At 42.8% G+C, this 25,284-nt stretch overlaps 1 protein-coding gene across 1 annotated transcript; it reads left to right on the plus strand.

The window, feature by feature from the left end:
- On the plus strand, window positions 1-24,639 carry Pou2af1 (POU class 2 homeobox associating factor 1). Its single transcript, XM_045144788.1, has 5 exons — window positions 1-95; window positions 20,041-20,165; window positions 20,728-20,770; window positions 20,857-21,122; window positions 24,325-24,639. The coding sequence occupies exons 1-5, from the start codon at window positions 80-82 to the stop codon at window positions 24,637-24,639; spliced, it is 765 nt and encodes a 254-aa protein (XP_045000723.1). The 5' UTR covers window positions 1-79.
- The last annotated feature ends 645 nt before the right edge of the window (window positions 24,640-25,284 follow it).

A 25,284-nucleotide genomic window follows, 5' to 3' on the forward strand; every position in this document is an offset into this window, starting at 1 on the left:
AGGAAAGCACACCCAGTCTCACATTAAAGAAGTCAAACTGTCTGCTTCAAAGAGAAAAGGCAACATCCTGTCACAGGCCATGCTCTGGCAAAAATGTAAGTGTGGCTGTCAGGGCCAAGTAAGCAGAAGCAGGAGCCAGGAGATCATTGGTTGGCTGGGAATGGGGAGCTGGTGATGGCACAGGACCACAGGGTCTGAATTCCAAGCCCAGGAGAGCCTGAGGTGGGCGAGATGGAGCTTGATGGAGAAACAGACCTGTCAGAGATGATGCTGATTTTCCAACCTGGAGGGGAACGAACGAGTGTCCCCAGGCGAGACAGCTCATAGTATCTCAATGTCTGTGTGTGAATCACTGTGGTGAAGAAAGGGCAGTTTATGATTCACAAAACAAAAGCTACATATGATGTGGGTTTGGGGCAGGGAAGGGGAAACAGTGAAATTTTCACACGAGGGGCTTTATTTTCATTGGCTCCTGCATTCAACCTGTTTGGTTCTCTGGGCCTGTTTCTAGCTGGGCTGCTCTGTTTTCTGTCAGGCATGGTTTGTTTCTGTGGATGTGTTGGGGTGAGGAGGAACGTGGCCTTGTGAAGCAATGTCTCCATTGCTTTCCTCTTTGCCTCTTGTACTTCAATTGCCTTTTCCATTCTGCTGCAAGGCTTGTGTGTCCCACTGAAAAGGGACAGTAGGTTTATCTTTGACCTTGATTTTTACCCCTGGAGTTGAATGGAACAGCTATGAACTTTATTTTCCATTTTGTGGATGAAACACATACTAGCCATAAAGAAATCATCTACAGTATCCCTTTCAGGAGGTAAATAAACGAAGCCAACTCATTGGTCTTACAAAAGGTGAACCCTACTAGGGCTCAGTGCTACAGTTCCTCAAGCAAGAAATATCATCAATGATTTCCCTGTTTTTGCCAGGTGTTTACTTCTTTAAAGTGCCTTTTAATTCATTCAGGTATACACTACCTCAAACAGCCTAGTATAAGAGAACCTAGATTTACATATAAAGTAGCACTTATTTTATAAAAATATAGCAGAAAAATATCACATTGTTGATTGAAATGTTATTTACAGTAACATCACCAACTTATTTTTTATTTCTAATATCAGTTCTCTCTGGAATTGAGTTTGTTAATGTGTGATTCAGAGGAGTGATTAAAATTTTCTCAGGTTATGAAGTACCATCATGTATATCCAGAAGATGTATGTTTTCAATAAAAAGAAATGTACTTTAATTTGGATTTGAGAGTTATGGATTCCTTTCAAGATAATCAGGGATATTTTAGTTTGCATAGCATGAAACTTTCACCAAAAGGTGACTGGAGCAAGGCACCATCCTCTTGGAAGAAGAGACAGCCAATACCACTGGGCTTGTTATGAGAATGAGGGAAGGTGGGTCTTCATGTCTTGAGGGGGACTTCTAAGCATCCATATGCCCTGTCACTTAGAATGGGTTTCTTTGGGTTTTATGTGAGCTTCTCTTTTCAGTTCTTATTAAAATGAGGTGAGATAATCTCATTTGTGGCACTGCTGCTAGTGAGTAATATTGCCACCAAAGCCATTCTGATTGCCCTAGGTTTGGCATCAGTGTCTGAGATACGGGCTGATTATGTGCACAGGCTGTCGTATTCTCTCTTTTTCATTTTGTACTATGTTCTTTTCTTCTTTAATGCTACATAAGAAGTGAACAGATGGATTAGATTTGTTTGTTTGTTTGTTTGTTCAAGGTAGAGTCGCGCTCTAGCCCAGGCTGACCTGGAATTCTCTATATAGTCTCAGGCTGGTCTCAAACTCACAGAGATCCTCCTGTCTCTGCCTCCCAAGTGCTGGAATTAAAGGCATGCACTACCATGTCCAGCTTGATTGTTTTTTTTTTTTTTTTTTTTTTTTTTTTAAAGGCATTGCTGAAGGGTATGCTTCTTGCTCACAGCCCAGGGGCCAGCCAAATATATAGCAAAGCTCTGTTACAAGGGTGACTGTATTGTAAGTTCATCAATGGCATAGCCCGGGTGACTGTTCCCATGTGTTTAGCACAAATCAAAGTTCTTTTAAACTGTCCTTAGGAGGCTTGAAGGCAATCAGCAAAGGTTCTTTGCACCAGACCTGTCTTCTTAACTTGGTCCTAAGTATGTGGTACTCAGAGCACCAGTGTGACTAAGCCCTGTGAGAAAACCTGTAAAAACAAAGTGGCTTCATCAGCCCACTTACTAGTTGGAAGGGCAGGGTTTGAAATCAGACACCAAGAGTGCTGAAAAGGCACTTTCTTTTTTTTAGAAAACACCCTGGAGGCATGAGCTGAAATGACTGTGCCCAGAATGCTGGAAAGGGTTAAGAAAACATTCACTTTGTAAATGTTGCCCCCTCCCTGCTGGGCCCATGACCCATGTTTGTGCCCTAATCGTGAACACAGGCTTTAGTTAAGATCAGAGAATAATAGCGTGACAAAGCTCAGAACTGCTGGCACTGATACGTGGAAATCTTCAGGTCCCAGCCATGGAGGTGAGGTCTCCTTGGTTGGTTAGGTGGATAAAAAAGCTACTCCACCTGCAGGTTCTTCCCCTGGGTTCTGCATTTGATGGTCCCCATCCCATGTAAGATAGTTCTCATGGGATGTTAGCTTCTATGTAGATGAGACTGACAAGCAGCCCAGCTAGGAGCCGTGCAGAAGCAGCAGCAGGAACATGGGAGAGAGACAGGGCTAGATTTGACAGCCTGCCTCACCAAAGTCTGTGAGAACTAAAGTGGAGAATGTACTTACTCTGTACATGTTAGCCACAACAAAAGGATTTTATGTTGATCATTGTTTGGCTATAGCACATTAGGTTTTGTATGTAAGCAGTTTTTATAAAGTTTGATCTTTGTCTGCTAAATTCAAACAGGTTGACATACAAAGTAATGGGTTTCATCATGGCATATTACATTATTTTCTCATTCATTCCCTCCCCCCACTGCCTTTTTCCACACCTACTCCTCTGCTGAATGGTTATCAATACAATCCTTACAGTGGTTGCTTTTAAAACTTTAAGATAAACCATTCTAGAGAACGTGTTCTGTTATAACATGTTAGCTGTTGCCAGTGAGTTTCACATGTGATAGGAAGTTAGCAGTTATATACCAACTTTAAGAAACATAATATTGTTTAACAAAATGAAAAAGAACCCTAAAATGGCACAAAAATGCAATGTATTATGCATTGTCTCTTTGTTTATACAAAGGCTGAATTCAGCAAGGCACTAACTTGTTAAGTGTGAATTACTAACTCTTAAAACAGTAATCAGATTCACATGTGTTCAAATGCAGTTGATTCATATTATAATGTTAGTGTGTAAAATGTGTTTTTAAAACTTTGTTAAAGTTTCAAAAATCTAAATGTTGTTTATCATATATATTTGTATTAAAATTGCACTTATAAAAAAAGTGGAGACTGTACATAACATGAAATGCAGTTCCCTCCTAAGCAATAACAGTGGTCAGTTAGTATCTTCCTTCCTGGAAATGTCTCATGTCTGTCCCATTGAATTATGCCAAATTCCCTCCTTTTGCCCACTTTATAAAGTCCCAACATTTTCCAAAGGTCTATAACAGGGTTCTTTAAGTATAGCTTGTGTGCCAAATCAGGTCCACTGCCTGCTTTTGTAATATTATTGGAATCAAGCTATGTTTACTCATTTGCATATTGTCCAGGACTATTTTTGCTACAGTGACAAGGTTGAATAGTTGCAGTTGTCCTAAAATCATCACTTGGGAGAATCTTGTGAAGTACCTGCTAGGTACTTGAGGCATTCACTTCCCCAAGTTGCTCCATATCTCGCTCTTGGACAGTATCAGCACTAAGTGTAGAGACAAACAGTGCAGCTACTTCATTCCATAATTTTTTCAGTACCAAAAATTGATTTGATTAAAATTCGTCCTTTCATATGATGAGACTGTGTCTAATAAACTCACTACATGTTACAAAGGGCGTAATTTGGATGACTGCACTTTTTACTGATGCTTCAATTAGAGAAAGACCTGCATAATAAATGAAAAGCAGGATTAGCTGATTTTCATTGAGTTGCCTGGTTGTCTCTTGTCCCATAGACTTGGCCTTGGTATGTCTTCACTATAATGCCTAAGGAGGCACCTTAGGAATAGGAACTACTTACACCAAATTTTTATGGTCCACATGTGCCTGTGCTTTTAGATAACTTGAGTATAGCAGAGGCTTAAAAAGAATAAATTGGGGTCTTAAAATTCTCATAAAATCAAACTCTGCATTTAGAATTTACCCTAGGGTTCCACTAACTAGTAAACATTTTTAGGGCTGTTTAAGAGAAGGAAAATGTGTAATAAACATGTAGTTTTTGAAATCTTGACATTTTCTGCATAAAGTAGTAACCATAAGAAGTAATTTAAAATCTGTGGACAACCTCTACAACTCTTTCTGTCTGACCTTTGCTTAAAGAACCTAACAATCAACCTTACTTCTCATAAGCATGTCCATGGTTTCAGTGCTTCTTGCTGCTGAAGATGCTGGAGGAGAGGTGTCAATTCAGAAGTACTTTGTGCAGGTGAAATGCTGGGTGTGTGTGGGGGATATATATTTACCAACTAGTGCATTACCGTTACCTGAAGATACAGTCAACAAACATCTTCTTATTCTAGGTAAAACAGACCGAAGTAACCCTCCCGCTTAAGTCTAGCTTGGTGAACCAATGATTTTATTGTATTTACTTATAGGAACATTCCTAAAAAGTCCCATCCCAGCCTAGGTGCTGACTCCCCAAAGCTGTATAGTTAGAGCCTACCCTTCAGATGATCTTCCACTTCCTATAAACTCTAGCATCTCCTAAAACTAATTCTAGCCGAGGAAGAATTGCACGTAGCTGGCAGGGTGCACAGGAGGGAGAGTGGTTGGAAACTCAGATGGGGGTCTAATGACTCTTCCTCTCTCTTCTTCTACAAAGGAACATCAACAGGACCAGCTTGGGAGAATCTTGTGAGGGCTATGAAGGGTTGTCACAGCTGCTCTGATTAAGATGATAGTGTTCATGTTATGTCTGGGGGACAGTATATCACAATACAAACACATGGATTTAATTGGTATAAGCAAATAATTTTATGTGGGTATTTTACTTCCTTATTTCTATACTCTAAAGAAAACATCCAAATCCGTCCCTCTCTATATCCCAGTTACCAACTCAGGAGTTATTAATGCTATCATTCAGTTCACACCTACAAATCTGCTTTGAGGAACAAAAAAAAAAAATCAAGGTTGTCTACACTTGTTTGCTAAATGCATTTGATTCATTAAGAAGTTCTGTAAATGTTTGCTTTTAACTTTCTCATTACAAAATCATTGTATCATACTTTTCCCATCCTCTGACTTCTTCCTAAAGTAGTGTATGTTCCAATGAAATTAAGATGTCCACTCATTTTTAATTCTAAGCTAATTGAACCAAAGTTGGCTTATTGATTATCATTAATTATTATTAGTTATGAACATAGCTAACTTCTATGACATGCTTAATAAAACTCTAGCTTTTTTTTTTAGGTTTAGAGAGATTTTATTAGATTGTGGATAGATCTTCAGAGAAGGAAGGAGGGCAAAGCTCTTGGACAGCTGGAGGTAGTATTCTCATCTTTTTTTTAAAATATTTTTTTTATTTTTTATTTATTTGAGAGCGACAGACACAGAGAGAAAGACAGATAGAGGGAGAGAGAGAGAATGGGCACGCCAGGGCTTCCAGCCTCTGCAAACGAACTCATGCACCCCCTTGTGCATCTGGCTAATGTGGGACCTGGGGAACCGAGCCTCGAACCGGGGTCCTTAGGCTTCACAGGCAAGCGCTTAACCGCTAAGCCATCTCTCCAGCCCAGTGTTCTCATTTTTTGAGGAACAATTGCTTGACAAGAGCGATCCTCCCTTGGATGTGGAAAGTTTACTGAAGTCCTCTCTCCTGGTTGTGGGAGTCTGTGTATACTGGCAATGCTCTTGACTCAGGAAAGATGGATTCTACTTTCTAGTTTATAGGTAATCAGGAATGGGACCTTTGGCTACCCACCTAACCACTGCAGGTCTCAGAGGAAATGGAACAGGTCTTTCTCTAGCTAAGAGCAAGAAGACTGAACTTGGCTGAATTTCTTTTCTAATTGTTGAGTTTTCCTAAGTCCTTATGAAAAATAAAACATGTATACTAAGGTTCTTCATTAATAGAAGAAAGCCTTTTGCAACCTTGAGGTAGGGAGATTCAAGGGACTCTGCTATAGGGGCCTTAACCTGCTCTAGTGGAGGTTGTAATCAATGACTTCTAATATATCTTTCATTTTTTATTATGAGTGAAACGTGTTCAATACTTCTAATAGTGTTACATAGCAACTACGGGCCATTGGGTAGTTAAGGCTCCATCCAGTGTACCAAATGTTCTTTGGGATAGGCTTCAATTACATTTGGTTGCCAATATAGAGATGGGATGGAATAGGGATTCGAGTAAGACTATGTTATACTTTTGGTTATGAAATTCACAGAGCATAGTACTCTAAGGGCTCTCCCACAGAGCTAATAATAACATTCTGCCTTTCTGATGTGCTGTTCTGTGCATACAACTTTTATCCTTAAGATTTCTTAGTGGTTGTCACTGTAACTTGATGTGCTCACAGTACATCTCTGGTCATCATAAGTTTTCATAAAAACATAAGAAAAGGGAGAAGTAGAAAACTAATTTCTCTCCATCACTGTCCCTTGTCCCAGTCCAACCTCTCTTGATGACTTTGATTATAGGGTAAAACAAGATAATTGTTTAGCTGGGCACATTGCCACCCTCCAGAATGCAAGGATTGTTACAAAGGAAGGCAAATGCAGGTGTTGGGTGTTACAACTGCCAGTCTTTGTCACACTTCATATTATCTCATTTAATCCTCCTAATACCATGGCATGGGCTCTGTTGTAATGTCTTCATAAGTGAAGGAAACTGACCCTTGAAGATTAGATTAGTAACTCACCTATGCAGTGAAGTTCATCTAAAACAGACCCTAAGTACTGACTTACTAATCGGTTCTAGCGCCTTCCAAATAACCTGTCTCCTTGGGGCTTAGGGGGTATTCTTGGTAAAAGCCCAGACCCTCCAGGTTAGATAAAGGCCAACAGCAAAATGAGGAACACCAGCTAAGACATTAAGAACTTATCTGTGATATATTCAACTCAATGAAGAAAACACGACCTTTGCTTGCCGTTATACCTCCTCCACTGGCTCTTTGTAGATGTCTTAGCTACGACGGAGAGCTGAAGAGGGCTCCGTGGTCTTCACCTCTTACTCCAGTCCACCTGTGTCTCTGGTGGTAAGCCCTGGGTGGTGGCCTGTGGTGGAGCTGAGGCTTTTGCCTCGTGCATGCTTCTTTCCTTCTGTGCTCTCTAGATTTTAGAAGACAGGCTGTACCTTTTCTTCTCTTGTTCTTTTTCTCTCTGTCTGTGGCATGTGGAGAGAAAGCTATGGTGAGTAGAATTTTTTCTGGAGTTTAAAAAATAAATATTTTAGTAGTGTGAAGATCAGCTTCTGGGTCAAGTGGATCCGAGTTTGAGTCCTAGATATTGGTTGTGATGCGGACCAAACCCTTTGCCTCTTTCTGCAGCCATTTCATTATGCAGACTACAAGGATATGACTAGTTTTCCATAGGTTGTGGTATGTGTTTACCACCAAGCTTTGCATTAAATAAACACTAAACCTATAGATGTAACCATTATTATTTTCTTTTTTTTGTTGTTGTTGTTTGTTTTTTTGAGGTAAGATCTCACTCTGGCCCAGACTGACCTGGAATTAACTATGTAGTCTCAGGGTGGCCTCAAACTCACGGCAATCGGCCTACCTCTGCTTCCTGAGTGCTGGGATTAAAGGCATGTGCCACCATGCCTGGCTAGTTTCTAATTCTCTCTTACTCTGTGAAGACAAAGGTTATGCAGGCTAACTATAGATCACAATTTGTATGGCCTCTGAGTTCTGCATTTCTTGTGAAATGACATGGATATGTATCCATAGCTTTGAATTAATGTTAGGGTTTATGATCAGGGGTAATGTATATGGCTGAGCTGGCCAATTTGGGACCAACTTGGCCATGATTTCCCTACTACCCTTGTGATGGGATGGCAGCAGGTTTATACTGACTGACAAGCTTGTGTTTGCTTTATTTTAATTTACAAAATTGGGCTGAGTTGTTTGTAAACTAGTGTGTAGAGAATGACACTTGAAATATACAAGAAATAGCCCCAATAATACTGAAAACTGAAACAACAATGTGTTGCCTGCTTTAAAAAAAAATGGTTTCATTTAGTACTACTTTCTGGGAAAAGCTGGCAGCCAAAGAATTGTGAACCTGAGTTGTTCTCAGACCAGGGGTTTGCACAAAAAAGATTTGACCACCCCTAAATAAAGTATAGTTACCTTTCAATTTACTTAAAAGAACCAAACTTTAACTGGAAGAAATAAGAGTAAAGATTGATAAGACTTTCTAGAACTGAAAATTGCCAATGACATAGAAAAGCCAGAGTTAAAAAATGGGAGCAAATCCTTTTTTTTTAACTGAGAACTTTAATATATGAACATATGACAAATTGGTAATATTCCCACTGGGTTATGCTCTTATCTTACCTCTGTTTGCCCCCACTTCACTGAGGTCCCTTTTCAGTGGGGTTATCAGTATTCCCTCTGGGAACATGAATGTAGCAGTTTTCATGTTGGATGTAAGTTATGTCAACCAAAGAGAGAAAGATGTAGAAGATAGAAGAAAAATCAGCCATGTCTTCATTATTCTTTGGCAGCATGTACCCATACACATACCTCCATCCAGTGATGGAGCACTTCCTTCTAGAGTAATCAAGCAATGGAACAAATTATCTTCAGTCAAGTTAGGGGAAGACTGAATCAGGGAAGACATTCTGGAGCACAGGACATTAGATGAAGGTCACAAAGGACACATGGCAATCATGCTCATGGTTTAGATTTTGTGAAATACAGAGGCATCTCAGGAGTTGGGATGAAAACCCCAGGGTGTCCAGGCTGATGCACACAAATTATTATCATAAACCTCTTCATTCAAGCTAAATGATGTAGAAACCTGACATAAAAGTCAAAATGGAGCAGGTCTGGAAGCTATCTAGATTTTGGGTTGTTTTCTGACTTCCCTCCTTCCCTCTGTGGACATCTGAAGACATTGTAACTAGGTCCCAGTATTCTTCAGGTTATAATTGACCACTTGACCTTACCAATCCTTCATTCCTCTCATGAAGAGCTCTGATAGCTGGTCACAGGTTCAAGCCTTACAGAGTGGGCCACTATGCAGCATGTTGCATTTTTTTTCACAAAGCTTTCTATCTGGGAAGCCATGTTTTCAGTCTTTGTGGGTTTCATGAGAATGAGAACAAATTCCTCAAAAATTGACCTAGTGACATATTTCCAAAACTTGATATTCTAATTACCCCACATTCCTCTAGTGTTCCTTATAAGATAATTCTCCCATACCATGAGAGCCACTTGTTATTCATCTTGAGAATTGCCAAAAAATTAAACTTGGTGGAAAGTTATGTTTCCTCATGAGACCTCCATTACATATAGAATGCACCCTGAAACACTCATGGACTTTGGGAACTGGCAGTTGGGTTTGATCCCAAACACACAACTGCTGCAGCAGCTGGAGGGTTCTTTCGTTAGAGACTAGTCATTATCTGAAGGTCCCAGAAAAAGCTATTTGATTTTACTTTGTATATGTGTGTGAGTGTGTTTGTGCGTATGCAAGTGCATGTGTGTGGAGGCCAGAGGACAACCTTGGGTGTCATCTTTGGGAATGCTGCTGCCTTCTATGAGAAAGGCTCTCTCATTGGTCTGAAAATCATCAACTAGGCTAGTCTGGCTGGACAGTAAGCTTCAGGGACCCTCTTGTTTCCACATCCTCAGAGCTGAATTTACAGGAGTGCATAGCCATGCCAAACATTTTTTAAATTAATATTTTATTTTTATCTTTATTTATTTATTAGAGAGAGAAAGAGACAAAGAAGCAGAGAGAGAGAGAGAGAGAGAGAGAGAGAGGGGCAGATAGAGAATGGAAGTGCCAGGGCCTCCAGCTTCTGCAAGCAAACTCCAGATGTGTGAGCCATCTTGTACATCTGGCTTATGTGGGTCCTAGGGAATAGAACCTAGTTCCTTGGCTTTGTAGACAAACACCTTAACTGCTAAGCTATCTCTCCAGTTCCACACCCAATGTTTTTATGTGTATGTTAGAGATCAAACTCAGATCTTTATGCCTGTAGGGCAATTACTCTTACTGACTTGCTATCTACAAATTCTGAAAGTTTATTTCTTTTATAAAACTCTGTTTGGTTTAAAAAGATCCAAAATTAAGTATTGATTAAGTCAAGGAACCAATAATTGGATTTCAAACTGTCTTCTATAGTTACCTGCCCACAGATTTTTTTTTTTTTTTTTTTTGGTCTTAGATCAGATTGACAATTCAGTTTTTAATTTAATAAGGAAGGAAAAATTTTTCCTGTCTGTCCTCTCTTTTCTAGTAGAATTGCCTTCTCGTAGAATTTACGTTGGCAATAAGGTGGAGGAGTTCTCTTGCCTGAAGTGGGACTGGTGACTTGAGTGCGCAGATTAGGCCCTTGCTCTCCACTTTTTTTTTTTTTTTTTTGAGACAGGGTCTTGCTCTAGCCCTGGCTGAAGTGGAATTCACTATGTAGTCTCAGAATGGCCTCAAACTCATGGCGATCCTTCTACCTCTGCCTCCAAGTGCTGGGATTAAAGGCATGCCCCACCATGCCTGGCTTCCTCTCCATTTTTAATGCCCAGTGTGCTCCATAAGGCTGGGATAACTCTGGAAGTGTCAGCCAGGAGTCTTCCTTGCTCTAACAGGTGATACAACTCCTACCACTAGGCACTGTAGCATGCCATGTTTCTATTGCATATGTGCTGCATATGATTCTAGCTTTCTGGTCCTATTGATGGAATATATACAACCAAGCCTTGGCCATCCCGTGTCTTTGGCCTTTTGGAGAAATCTGCAGATTCATTAAGGTGTAGCATCTGTATTCATGATAAGAGTGTACTTTGATTCCCACTTAATTGTTGTCACTCGAATGTAGCCAAAAATTTTATTGTTGGAGAGGCTTAAAAGTACTCAAATCTTTCACAAGCCCAATTCTATGTAACTTCTGAAGAAAGAAATCTGTTCAGCTTATAGAATTTTTACAAAAGGTCAATGTCAAGGTTTGGCCATCTCTTGCATAGGATTGTTGAAATAGGTCTGCCCTTAGATGGAGGTGATTTATGACCTCATCAAGGGTAGACCTACTTGACTCAAAAGCCATTACAAATTTGAATCTCAGAAAGTGACACATGAGACTTAATAGACAATCTCCAGAGCTTTTTATTTCTACCTAAGAATGAAGCCTTAGGACTATTCTTCTGGTAAGCTGCTTGGATAAGTTGGGCAGAGGATCTGGTTAAACATCCTGAGGTCCACCAAGGATTTGCTATTTTGAGTGCCATGGCTCAGACTCATACCTATGGTGTGGCTTGAGCTCTGACCCCAGGGAAGCCTTGTCTCTCCTCTGTTTGTTCAGTCCCTGGAGAGCCCCCTGCCTCAGCTTGCTACTGATTCAACCCTTACTGACTCAGGTGGAGGTGGAATGTTCAGTTTTGAAGCAAACACAGCTCCATTACAGTTTTTAACTCTGGATTTGTTTGTGAAATTACTCAATTCTATATATCCCAGTAGTTGGGAATACAAGTTCCCTGAGGTCTGATCTGCTCAGCAAGTATTTGATCGAAAAGTGCACTGCCAGATGTGTCTTTGTCTTGACTCTAACCTGGGGACATAGTGCATCTGAGGTGGGAACCCTTTCTGCTCTGATGACCCCAGTTTCCGTAAAAGGCAGGCAGATGCAGCTGGTTTCTCAGGTGGACTTGTTTGCTGTCATTTCTGTAAAAAAAAATACCAAAAATAAAACCTTGTGGGAAATTGTTTGAGTCTCTCAGTTCTTGTCACTCCTCACGTGAACAGACTGTTGGCAAGTTTCTTATGAAAACCTCTTTTCTCTCTAAGCTGGGACACGCCATTTCTTGGGGAAACTGGCTATCAGGGGAGATAAAATCATAGTGGTCCTACTTGGGGAAAGATGGTTAGGGCTGGCCCAGAGACCTTTAGATGACTGACCTCCAATGTCACCTAGAGAAATGATGGGACTTACATAGGCAGGGAGGGGGCGGCTGGTGAAGTGGAAAAGGTCTATGATTTGAATCAGAGGTCCTGGGTTTGGATGATGACACCAAAACTGATGAGTGGAAGCCTTGGACTTCACTGAATGTCTATGAGCATCATAGTCCTCATCCATGAAATAAGGGAGTAGACTACCTCGTTTGCCTGTTTCGGAGGTTGTAGTGGGATGTTCCATTAAGTCATTTGTATTAAAGCTTCTATGAACCATAAGACGTCATGTAAATGTGAGTGTGGTTATTTTAGAGTTTATAGGAGCTAAGACTGTGGCCAGAAAACACATGGATCTTTGCCCCCCTTCATTCAACATAAATGGATCTACATGAAGCAGAGGTGGTCCCAACAGAATACTGGAGAGGCATGTTGGGGTGGATAGGTGGTCTGGAAGGTGTGGAGAGCACCTGGGGAAAGTAAGTCTTGATGGTGGCACTCATGTGGATGGAGTCAAAGGACTCTCTGCCACACAGAATTCTGCCATACTGCCTGAGGTCATGGAGTGAGATATCCAGAACTCAGGGCCTCCAAGTAGGAGGCTTGGTGAGTCAGGGTGTGCTGTGCATAAATAGGCTTCCTTGTTATACCTAATGTAACATGAGAGGAATCCCTATGGGATCACCCTGCCTATCCATTCCCTGCTGGCTATGGCTTCCTGTAGACAGGGATCACTCACCTCCTAGAGAGCTTTGGTCTGGGATTCTAGGACTCTAAGACTTGACAATTTCCTTTATTACTCCAGATGTACTGTGTGAGCTGGACCTGGCTGCTCTTTTTCAGGGCTGTCCTGTATGGGTCCTTTTGCCTTGCCCTGGTCTGGGGAATTTCCTAAGTGAGTATGGGTCCTTAAACTTTTTTTTTTTTCTGAGAGCCTGCATATGGTTGATGAGTAAACTCTGCATGATAGATAGGAAGAAGCCAGTTTCTTAGAGTGAAGGCACAGGGAGGAGAAACGAAAGACCATGGATTCTTACTTTCTCTAGCCCAACCAGACTCAGCTGCCACCTTTGCAATCTCATGATAGAGACATCAACCATCACATCACTGTTTAGTCCTTGGCAGCCTTCCCCCCCCAGCTAACAAGCAACATCAAATTGTACTTCAGCTGCGGTTCCACCTTCTCTTCTATCTGTTATGCAGCTTTTGTAAAGTCATGTCCTCTGCCCTTGCCACACCTCTTGCTTTTCTGCCTGAGTATTATCTAGGTTGCTGGACAATATGAGTGATATGTTTACAGTTCCTGGCTTCAAGGTCCCCTGGCTCAAGCATTAGTGAATGGAAAGCTCACATTTACACATATATGGTATCTCTTTGTTGGTTTACATGAAAAAAAATAAAAAAGGAAACTATAATCTAGTGTAAATTTAGCGGGACCGTCTTTTCTATAGTGTGTCAAGATCGACCTTTGGCCAATGCCCAACGTCTTTCTTCCTGTTTGGAAAAAAATCAGCCATTGTCCATAAATGAAAAGAACAAATCTGAAAACTTTGACTCAGACGTTCACTGTAAGAAGAGCACCTGTGGTAGTGTTTTAATTAAGGATGCAAACAATCCTGTAGCCTGCCTGAGCTCAGGCTTCCCAGAAGCCCTCGGCTATGTGAGGCCGAGAACAAACAAGTTTCTTTACATTAAAGCAGAAAGTGTCAGCGACTTTTCAGATTTTGTTTTCAGTTAGAAGCTAGGGCAAGTTTGTTAGCCCTAGGCTTGAAGTCCTATTGTTCGGTTATTTGTTTTTGGTTTTGCTACACGTACAGAGAGTCTTGTATTTTTCCTTAATGAATGTTTTTCTTCTTAGTAATACTGAAGATCATCAGTGAAAGTTAATATTTGCAGAGGTTATCTGCAATGACTAATAGACTGTCATAAGTCATATGTCCTTTTGAAATTGGAAGTTTTTATCTCTCAAAAGGGCCAGTGTAGTTGCAGCAAGACTGTCAAGATGGGTTGGAAGGGCTCCTGTTCTCTTGATTGCTGGTGATAGACATTCATGCTTATTCTGGATCCCACTGTCCCTAAATAGCAGTGCTCTTAATTGTCACCCAACCTGCTGGCTGGCTAGGCAGCTTATGGGGAATTTCAAGAAGCAATGATTGAGGCAGTGGTCTTCCCTTAAGGGTGCTTTGGAGACTGTTCTAGAGAATAGATCCTAGCTGACATGGGCTCCCTTTCTACCCCCTTCTCTTTCTCTCTGTGTATGCATGTGTGTTTGTGCATATCCAGGTGGAAACCATAGGTCCACATTGGGTGTTTTTCACTATTGATTCTCCACCTTACTTTTATTTATTTACTTATTCATTTTTGAGACAAGGTCTCTCACTGAAGCTGGAACTCCCCAATTTGGCTAGACAAGCTAACCGTCAAGCCCTGGGGATTCTCTGTGTCCATCTTCCAACCCCTGAGATTATAAGTGCATCCCACCACACCAGAGATTAACATTTAAGAATCCTAGTACCGACTGAGCCATCTCCCCAGCTCAAATCAGGCTTTTCCAAAGCTGCCCTGGAAAACAGATTGCCAAGGAGCTGGTGACTTGCTCCTTAGCTGAGTAGCATCTGCACTGTGGCTTGCATGTGGTTTGCATGGGGGGGGGGCATTAAATATACAAGTGTTGACAATTTTGCATATTTCCTCAGTGATAGTTTATTGTACTTCCATGAAAGAACTGGAACACTGTGCCTACTTAACTCATTGGAGTCCTGTTTCCCTTAGCTTGGTGCAGAGCAAGCAGAAAGGCCTATACGAGTTAACTTGAATCTGTCATACTTTGAGCCCTCCAGTGGGAGATGTGTCTGGATATCTGGCAGGAGGAACTGAAATATCCTCTGCTTATGTTTTGTACCTTCAAATTTTCATTGCTCATTTTCCAAAAGGAAGCCCTTACTGGGACCAAATGGATAGGTTTTGCTATTAACTAGATTAATTTTTTTCTTCTTTCAAACCCCTTTGTGACTGACATAAGGAAAGGCATTATGGTGATCTTCTTTCTAAGAGGGAGATGCCCAATGGGGGCCAGACATCCACATTTAAGTGAACCATATTTTCTCTGTGCTAGACATTTGAATGCCTGCAAAAAGCATAACAGAGCCCCAGACCATAGTAAAAATGGTGAGAGTCTTTCAAGCTTTGAGGATGAACATTGCAATTTGATCATAAAATCTCAGTTTAACTTTACGTTGGGCTTTTATCTTCTCTGTAGACATAGTATTATTTTAAGTTATTTTATTTTTCCTTCTTAATTATTATTTTAAGAGATCATTTAAATGATTCTAAAAATTCTTTTAGGAACTCAGTTCAGTTGTTGTAAAGTTATATATGTTTAGGTATCCAGCAGCCCCAAGGAGAGGCAACCATGACTTTGGATAAATTTTTTATCTTCTTCCCTATTTTTACCATGGGCTCAGTTTGTACTGGTGGCAGCTGGGAGCACAGTGGTTGCTGTGAAATTAGAAAGGCAGATGGTTGCTTTCCTTTCCATATGAGTATGAAAGACGCTAACTGCAAGTTGTCCACTTGCAAATTCACAAGACTGTTGGGCTTACTTGGATATTGTCCTGAGGCTTTGGATTATACACTTTTCACTGACATTTTGCTTTCCTTTCCATATGAGTATGAAAGACGCTAACTGCAAGTTGTCCACTTGCAAATTCACAAGACTGTTGGGCTTACTTGGATATTGTCCTGAGGCTTTGGATTATACACTTTTCACTGACATTTTGCTAAGATGGTTTCAGAAGCATCTTCTCTCTTTCCTGCTCAGATGGAGTCAGTTATAAGACTCTGTGGCAGTTGGCTATGAACTCAGGGAACCCAAGGATCTATGGCAATTTTGCAGTTGTACTAGATGGGGATTTATTTTTTTATTTGTTTGTTTATTTATTTATTTATCAGAGAGAGCATGTGTGTGTGAGAGAGAGGCAGATAGAGAGAGAGAGAGAGAGAGAGAGAGAATGGGCATGCCGGGTTTCCAGCCATTGTAAACAAATTCCAGATGCAAGTGCCCCTTGTGCATCTGGCTTATGTGGGTACTGGGGAATCAAACCTAGGTCATTAGATTTCACACCTTGACTACTAAGCCATTTCTCCAGCACCCAGATGAGGATTTAGAAGACATTGTTCTGCACACTTTGTTGTGCCAGGGCAAATCTGTTGATATTGTGGGTTTAAAAAAAAATCTTTTGTTTATTCTTATTTATTTATTTGAGATCTACAGACAAAGAAGCACAGAGAGAGGGGGGGGGAGGCAGAGAGAGAGTATGGGCGCGCCAGGGCTTCCAGCCACTGCAAATGAATTCCAGATGCATGTGACCCCCTTGTACATCTGGCTAATGTGAGTCCTGGGGAATTGAGCCTTGAACCAGGGTCCGTAGGCTTCACAGGCAAGCGCTTAACTGCTGAGCCATTTCTCCAGCCCAGATATTGTGGGTTTTAAGGAAGCTCAGGCATTAAAAGGTGATGCCCTGAGCTTAAAACACCTCTTCCAACCTTATTTCTTCATTGATTTAAAAATGATGGAAGGCAGGAAGCACTCACTTGATAAGATCCTGGAAGTGCCCAGATGGCCTCTTTGTAGCTAAATGTGTGGTGTGACTACTGAGGGGGGGTGGGATGTGGATCCTCTGGGCCCTTCCTTAGGAGTGTACATGCAAATAGAAGGTGTGGCCTATGTTCCCGTCAGATCTGTGCTGAGATGTGTACATATGGATTGAGCCTTTCTTGATACCCACTTGGATTAAGAGGGTGATCACAATGCTCAGCTTCCCATCCCCCCATTTGACCTGCACCTCATCGTTTCCCTGAGAGCAAGGCATCTCAGCTTGGGTTTTGTGCCTAAGTCATAGCAGGAAACAGGAGAGATTCAGTGAGGTGGCTGTGAAGCAAGCTGATGTGGTCATAGGGAATCTTAGAAAGAGTGAGCAGAATGAAGGAAGCATCAGTGTCCTTGTTGTCTGCCATGTCAGGCCATACCTGGACTCTGGGTAACACTGGGAAGCACTGTGCAGACAGAGGCAAGGAGAGTGGAGCTTGAATTAGAGTGGTGTGCTCAGCAGGAAGGCTGTCATTGAGAAATGGTAAATGAATGGGAAGTTCACTCAGATATACAAGGTTGTCATGCTGGGCAAAGACACTCCTACTACTAGTAATGACAACATTAGCCCACGTGCACTAATTGCTTGCTCCAGGCTGAGTTCTATTACAAGCACTTCACATGTAATTCTCAAATTTACCTTACAACATACACACCATTATGATCTTTTCTTCACAGGTGAGAAAGCTAGGAGTGGATTATAAATTGTGAGTTTCACCACAAGGCAATGTAAGGACATATTTATGGTGCATGATACAGTAAAGGAAGAAAACAGGGAGAACTTTCTGACATCACTCTCCAAAGGAAAATGGGTGGAGGCAAGGAAGAATAAGATATGTTGAGCATCTACCATATGCCTGGAGACCCCCATATATTATTTTAATTAATACAACAACTGTGTGACAGGAACTATTATTACTGTCTTAGAGAAGAGGAAATTGAGGCTCAGAGTCATAATGACAATGACAGCCCAAATTTGAACACAGGTATTTTTTTTTTATTTGTTTTGTTTGTTTTTGAGGAAGGGTCTCACTCTAGCCCAGGCTGACATGGAATTCACTAAGGAGTCTCAGGGTGGCCTTGAACTCACGGCAATCCTCCTACCTCTGCCTCCTGAGTGCTGGGATTAAAGGAGTGCGCCACCATGCCCGGCTACAGGTATCTTTTCTGCGGGTTGAAATGAAAATGGAGATGGTCTCAGGGCACAGATACCATGAAGGCTCCTTCTGCCATGTTATCATCCTTGCAACATTCACCCCCCTGGGAACTGCTTGTTTTCCCTGCTGCATTGCAAGATCCACGTGGGCAGAGGTCACATTCATCTGTACCCAGGAACGTTGAGAAGAATGAGTGAATACTACCAGAGACCCTTTGATCTGTCAGGAGAAGCTAAAATGAGGGTCATCTCCTACAGGGATGTGATGGGGTGGTTCTAGTATTAATTCAAGGAGGAACTATCATGTCTCTAATCACATATAGTTTTGGAATTACTAGGATATTTATACATTATGTTCCAGGCTTACATCAGACTTCAGAATCAGAATCTATGGGAGCACATTCTAGCTTATTCTGCTACATGGTCAAGTGAGGGACATAATGGATGAGTTTGAAGACTGGACTGGACTCACACCATCAGTCCCTGGCACTCACTTCCCTCATCCTGTGACTATGCCTGGGCTTCTCTGCCTATTGGCCTTCAAAGGCAGGATGTACTGTTGTTGAGAACCCAAGAGCCCGGAAGGAGGTCTGGTTCAGAGTCTTACACAGGGATTTATCAGCTGGGTATTTACTGAGCAAAGTTCAGTCATGGCAACCCTACAGATCTGGGTCTAATAGATTCATAAGGCTTCCGGGCCTTTGATTCAGAGCTGGGGTCCCAGGCTCTTATCATTGTGTGATAATGGGCTCCCTGTTTGAGTTCCAAGGACTAGTGCTTCTCACCAGTCTTGGGTGACCTAGACTTTGTCCTTCCTTCTATGGGCCCAGACATCTGAGTGGGCAGGTTGTCACTGTTCTCCCAGGCTTGACAGGGTCTGGCTCTTAGCAGCAAGGTGGGTACTCTGGCTCCAGGACACAGGAATAATCATTGTGTATTTGTCCCAAGTAAGGTTCATGGGGAACCTGGAATCCACTCGTTTCAGTCCATTCGTTCCAAAGGTCCAGTAGAGATAAGAGGAAGATGAATGGACACACCATTTAAACACTCACTCAGTTGGTTTTAGTCAACAAATAAACACTGACTAAGTTTATTATGGACATGTCACTTGACAAGGCAGAAATAAAGGGGAGTATCTTACCTTAAGAACTTTATAATCTAGTTGAGGACATTAGAAATTTACACTAATGAGGATACCTAATTATTACCTCACAGCCTGAAAACGTATTGAATGTTGGAGGAGGGGCCTATGTTCATCTGTAGTAGAATATTTGCCTAAATATATATGGGGTCTTGGGTTCCATCCATAGTTCCAACAAAACAAACTCAAAACAAAACACATCCCTTAATTTATCGAATGCTTACTCTGTACCTGATTTTCTATGGCACATTTATCTTCTTATTTACTATGTCAGATGACTCTGCAGAGCATTCATTGGACTAAGGGGCTCAGAGAAGTTTACTAGCTTCCCAGGATTACACAGCTAGAGTATAGCAGAGGCAGAATCTGAATACAGTGTCATCTAACTTTATTACTATCATCCTCTACTGCCATCTGTGTGAATACTGATCAGATCTATAAGTGTTAGAGACATCAATGTAGGTATTCCATGGGCTATAGGGGTCTGAGGGGTGAACCCCGAATCATTGAGAATTCTGGCTATGAGAAACAAGAGAGACAACAGGGAGATGCCACAGAAATGTAGGCAGGTCTTCCGGCAGGAGCCATACTTTTCTGGTGGAAAGGGTTAGGAAAAAAATGGTTTGTATCTCATTGCTAAGTAATGAGATGTCTAAGCATCCTCAAGGGTCCTTCTCCACTGTCACCTTCAATTCTAAAGGAGATTGGACTTAATTGTGTGGGGTCCAGGAGCCACAGAAGGCTTGGGGCAGGCAGAGTGACAATGAAATCCTCTAGGAAGCCCGCAGAAACTCTGGGTTCTTCAGTTTCAAGCACATTTTATGAGCTGACAGAACTCAAGGAAATGGGTACTTGGGGCTGGGGGTATCTAAGAAGAGCCGTGAATTCCAGTGACATTGCTTTCCCCGGCCACAGCTCCAGAGCAAGCTCAAGCCCCACCACGGCCGTATCAGGGCGTCCGAGTTAAGGAGCCAGTAAAGGAACTGCTGAGGAGAAAGCGAGGCCATGCCAGCAGCAGTGCAGCCGGCCCACCGACTGCGGTGAGGGACTGCTGTGTGTGTGTGTGTGTGTGTGTGTGTGTGTGTGTGTGTGCATGTGTCATGTGTGTCCATGTGGATGTGTGTGTGCATACATGTCTGTGGGCCAGTGAGGGTGGTCACAGGAATAAGGCAGGAGTTTATTTCCTTTGCCCCATGGAATACCCACTGGGCCTTAAGACAGGTTACACTGGGATGCTGTAGAAGGTGGCCCTCAGGTACAAGCTGGTGGTTCCTTGAAGTGGGATGAGGGATAGTGGGGATTCTGTCTCTGTTCCATGGGGAAAAGCTGTTGACAAGCCCAATGGAGACAAGGGCACACCCTGGTGTGAGTTGGGGGTCTTCTCTAGGAAACAGAAGATGCCAGTTCCCCAGTGCATAGTCTACTTGCTCACAGGAAACATAGATCCATTCAAAGTGTAGTAGTGATGGCTGGGGTGGGTGTTTTGTTCCAGCAAGGGAATTTCTTCCCTATGTTCCCCTACCCTGGGGCCCTCAGGAATTCCCTTCTGGCGGCTTGCTGCATAGTGCTAAACAGCCTCTGGTCTTCTCGTCTCCCCTGTAGGTGGTGCTGCCCCACCAGCCCCTGGCGACCTACACCACAGTGGGTAAGAGCTCTTGTTGTAGGCCTGGCATCCTCAAGGGTCCTTCTCCACTGTCACCTACATTTCCTACAATTTCCATTTTCCCACAGGTGCTTCCTGCCTTGACATGGAGGTCTCTGCTTCCACAGTGACAGAGGAGGGGGCCTTATGTGCTGGCTGGCTCTCCCAACCTGCTCCTGCCACGCTTCAGCCTCTGGCTTCATGGACACCCTACACTGAGTACATGTCCCATGAAACTGTCAGCTGCCCCTACTCAGCCGACATGTATGTGCAGCCCATGTGTCCCAGCTACACAGTTGTGGGGCCCTCATCCATGCTGACCTATGCCTCCCCACCACTCATCACTAATGTCACGGTACGTCATGCAAAAGCAGAGCTGTACCCGCCTATGATTATCAGGTCAACATAGTCCACTGAATTCTTCAGGGTCGCCTGCTCCCATTCCCATTGACCTAAAATACTTTCCATGAACACGTTGTATATCTGTCTTGTCATGTCTTTTGCTCCGTTGGTTGAGAAGGTCTACTTCTCTGCCTGAAATTCCCCAGGTGCTCTGAAAGCAGTGGCTTTCAGATATAGTGTGTGAAGATTTTAGTGAATGGGGTGCCATGTGTGGTCTATGCGGATTCTGAGGCCATATTTCATTCTAGTTTAGTTAATGTAGGGAGTGGTTGTTCACTTAGCTGTGAGACTTTCCATTAAACTTCTAGGCTCAGCAAAACAGAAAGTTATTTTTTGAGTTAGACCTACATGTAAGGTAATTTTTTGCGTTATGTGTCTAATGGCAGAGTGCTTATGTCCAATGCTTCTACCCACTTACTAGCTCTGTGAACTTAGCCTCTCTGAACCCAGTATTCTATTTATTTATTTATTTATAAGAGAGAGAGAGAGAGAGAGAGAGAGAGAGAGAGAGAGAGAGAGAGAGAGGCCATGCCTGGGCCTCAGCCACTGCAATTGAACTCCAGATGCTTGCACCACCTAATGGGCATGTGTGACCTTGCACTTGCCTCACCTTTGTGTGTCTGGCTTACATGGGATCTTGACAGTACAACTTGGGTCCTTAGGCTTCACAAGCAGGCATCTTAACCAATAAACCATCTCTCTAGCCCAAACCCAGTATTCTCATTTGTAAGATGGAAATCCTAACAAGAGGGCATTGTTAGGATCAGATGAGCCAATACATATAGTACTACACTTAGCATACAGAAAGCACTCAGCAAATGGTAGGCCTTACCCTCATATCAAAGTCTACAAGCAATGTCAATAAAGGATTGCCTTTCAAGTGCCAGGTGGGAAAGGAAGGGCTTACCTGACTACCCCAAGAATGAAGGAAAGGAGTGATAGTTTAATGTGAATGGTGCCTGTGTGACCAGAAGAATGGGAATCCCTCAAGTCTTCAGGGGGATTAAAGGCCAGGCTGCAGTGATGACCAGGTCCACCCTGGGGAAACCTTGGGAAGTAAAACAGGGCCTTCCTGAGTAGTTGTAGAACCCTCTCTTGGTGGTGGAGGTTGACTTGGTGCCTCTTGTCCCCAACATTTACTTCCAGAGTCTAGTGTCACCCCTATGTACCTGTTCTGTATATCAAAGGGCCTTTCTGACAAAGCCTATGGGAGACCTTCCCTACTCATGTCCATCTGTCTACCCAATGGAATGATTGTAGGTCTTGATGACAGTGAGTAGATGCAGTTAATTCAACATCTTCCCCAGGCAGCTCATTTCTGTATCAGAGGGCCTGGGGTGGAGGACCTGGTAGTTCCCAGCCACTTCATAACTGAGGATTCTTTTCATTATTTATCCCCTTGCATCATCCTCATTCCCTGCTTTGAAAGGTTATGTGTATCAAACAAACCATATTTATTAAGAAAGAACTTGCTTTGCCATTTTATAAATTAGCTCATTAAGGCTGATTTATGCTACTGGTTTGGTACTCTTGATCAGCAGAGATAAGACTTGTAATTCTAGCCCTTGGCCAGGAACCTTGCAGTTGCAGTTGACCTGTGTAAGTTAAAGACTCAAAATGATTGCTTTCCATTTGGACTTTAAAATAATGGAAATAGTAGCATTCTTCAGGTCCTGTTTGGCTTCTGGAAGCCAGATTAGGGACCATGGACTCATATAAAAGTAGAGAAAGTAGAATATAAACATCAGCCTGCACATTGAGGGCCCCAATTTCATCATTCAAGAAGGAAGACCCTTATAGTATTGCTACTCAAACTGTCATTGCTGCTCCATTCACACTGTCACTTCCTGATATCTAGTCAGACATGCAGCATCATAGTCCGCTTTCCAGACCCCCTAACTCAGAATTGGTGTTGTAACAAGCTCCCCACAAAGCTGAAATAAAACTCTCTGCCAAGGACTCAAACAAGTTACTCTCAAGGCACCATATCAACTGAAGAATGATGGAGGAGGGCGAGAGGGCAGAAAGGGGAGTTTTTGCTTATCTTTCCACTGTCATGCAGAGAATATCCTTGTCTTTCTGTTGTTGTTGTTGTTTGGTTTTTGTTTTTAGAGGTAGGGTCTCACTCTAGTTCCGGCCACCTGGAATTCACTATGTAGTCTCAGGCTGGCCTCAATCTTATGGTGATCCTCCTACCTCTACCTCCCAAGTACTGGGATTAAAGGCATGCACCACCACGCCTGGCCCTAGATTATCCTCTTCCATCTGCTTTCCTCAACCCTGAGAGAATAGTAAGAACTCAGGTCCTGTCTATCTGGATGAAGCTGAAGTTTGTCAGGGTGGTCACCGTAGATGATAGACATGTTTCAAAGAGCACATGGGAGGATGGCTCTCTACGTGGGAGAATCATAGCACACCATGGGATGGGGCAGCTGTGAGTGAGAGCAGCTCAAAAACAGGAGAATGGGGCTGTGACAGGCACCAGCTAGCAGCAGGAAGGCAGTCCACATGTCAGGCTCAGTAGTGCTCTCATGGGGGAAGTGACAGCTCTTCTGGGCCTGTCCATATCCTGAAGGACTGGCTCAGAGATAGAGATGGGCATTGTGCGTCTCTGAGCTGATCACCGTTAGAAGAGTGGGAAGGGCTGGAGCTGTGCCCGCTGGTGTGGACCTCGGCATGGGTGCTTTTGAGTGGAGTGATGATCCCCTTTCTGTCTGGGCAAGACAGCAGTCCCCTTCAAGATGCAGCTACTGTGCCATGGAACAGGCTCATTATTTAACATGCATCTTCAATGATTTAAGAGGCATGCATTCTTCACATTTTAAGATTTATGCAATTAGGATGCATTTTATATCCAAGAAAACCTTTTCTGATTTTCCCTATGAGTTCATTGCTGTCCACATCCCATGTCATAAGTGAGAAAAGTGAGACTTTTAGCTTGAGAAGTCGCATGAACAAGGACACACACATAGAAGTGACAAGCGAGAGACACAGTTGCAGCTTTCCTGGCTGTCTCTTGAGCAGGGGGTAGTAGAGCTTCACGAAGTGGGACCCCAGGAAGGGCAGAGTGAAGGGGGAACTGGAGATCCTGCTGGGACGAAGACTGCGGGTATACCAGGCCTGCTAACCATTGCTCCTGTGTTTTCTCATCACAGCCGCGGAGCACTGCAACATCCACTATAGGACCGCAGCTGGAGGGCCCAGAGCACCAGGCACCCCTCACCTATTTCCCATGGCCTCAGCCCCTTTCAACACTGCCCACCTCCACCCTGCAGTACCAGGCCCCAGCCCCAGCCCTGCCTGGGCCCCAGTTTGTCCAGCTCCCCATCTCCATCCCTGAGCCAGTCCTTCAGGACATGGATGACTCCAGAAGAGCCATCAGTTCCCTGACCATCGACAAGCTGCTCTTAGAGGAAGAAGATAACAATGCCTATGAGCTCAACCATAGTCTTTCGGTGGAGGGCTTTTAAGGCTGGCTTGTACCTGAGAATCCTTTCCCCCAAAACTGGGATTTATAATGAGCCTGGATAGAGTTTGGATTTTATGAGGAGAGGATGAAGTTGAGGAATTAGGAACCAGGTATTTGGTTCCTAAGAGCTATAACAAACTTAGTGAAAATATTGTTTTAAGATTTTCTTTTTGGTAGCTCTTCTTGTGTATCCTTGAAAGAAAGTTGGGCTGTTGTAAACAGGATAAATGATATGTCTGTCCATTTCTTTCACCCTGCAGACCTTTTGCCATATCCCCTTGAAGCTTAATCATGATGGAGTTCTTGTTTAGTGATGTTATATAGGCTCTTCTCACAGAATGCATCACCCACAAACCACCATGATGTGGAGCAGAGACTCTTTCATCTAAGTACTATCCTTGCTGGGGGTTCTAGAACTCAGCCCAAAGGCCCATTATGCTTCATTTCAATTTTTATTTTATTTTGAAGAGAAACATAATATCTGCTGGGCACTAGTGCCATTGTTGCTGGCAGGGGTGGGGTGGATGGAGGATTGCTTTCTGAGATGGCTATGTCTTTTGAGAATTGGCATGTCATCTATGAATGACACCCCATCACTAGGCACACATAATTGTCTATATAATCCATGTAGAAGTAATGACAGTTT

This window comes from Jaculus jaculus, chromosome 3 (genome assembly GCF_020740685.1).
Source record: "Jaculus jaculus isolate mJacJac1 chromosome 3, mJacJac1.mat.Y.cur, whole genome shotgun sequence".
Classification (NCBI taxonomy): Eukaryota; Metazoa; Chordata; class Mammalia; order Rodentia; family Dipodidae; genus Jaculus; species Jaculus jaculus.

Coding starts and splice junctions, on each gene's coding strand:
- Pou2af1 (XM_045144788.1), top strand. Junction 20,166..20,727: donor CAGCCGGCCCACCGACTGCG/GTGAGGGACTGC, acceptor TCTCCCCTGTAG/GTGGTGCTGCCCCACCAGCC. Junction 21,123..24,324: donor CACTCATCACTAATGTCACG/GTACGTCATGCA, acceptor TTCTCATCACAG/CCGCGGAGCACTGCAACATC.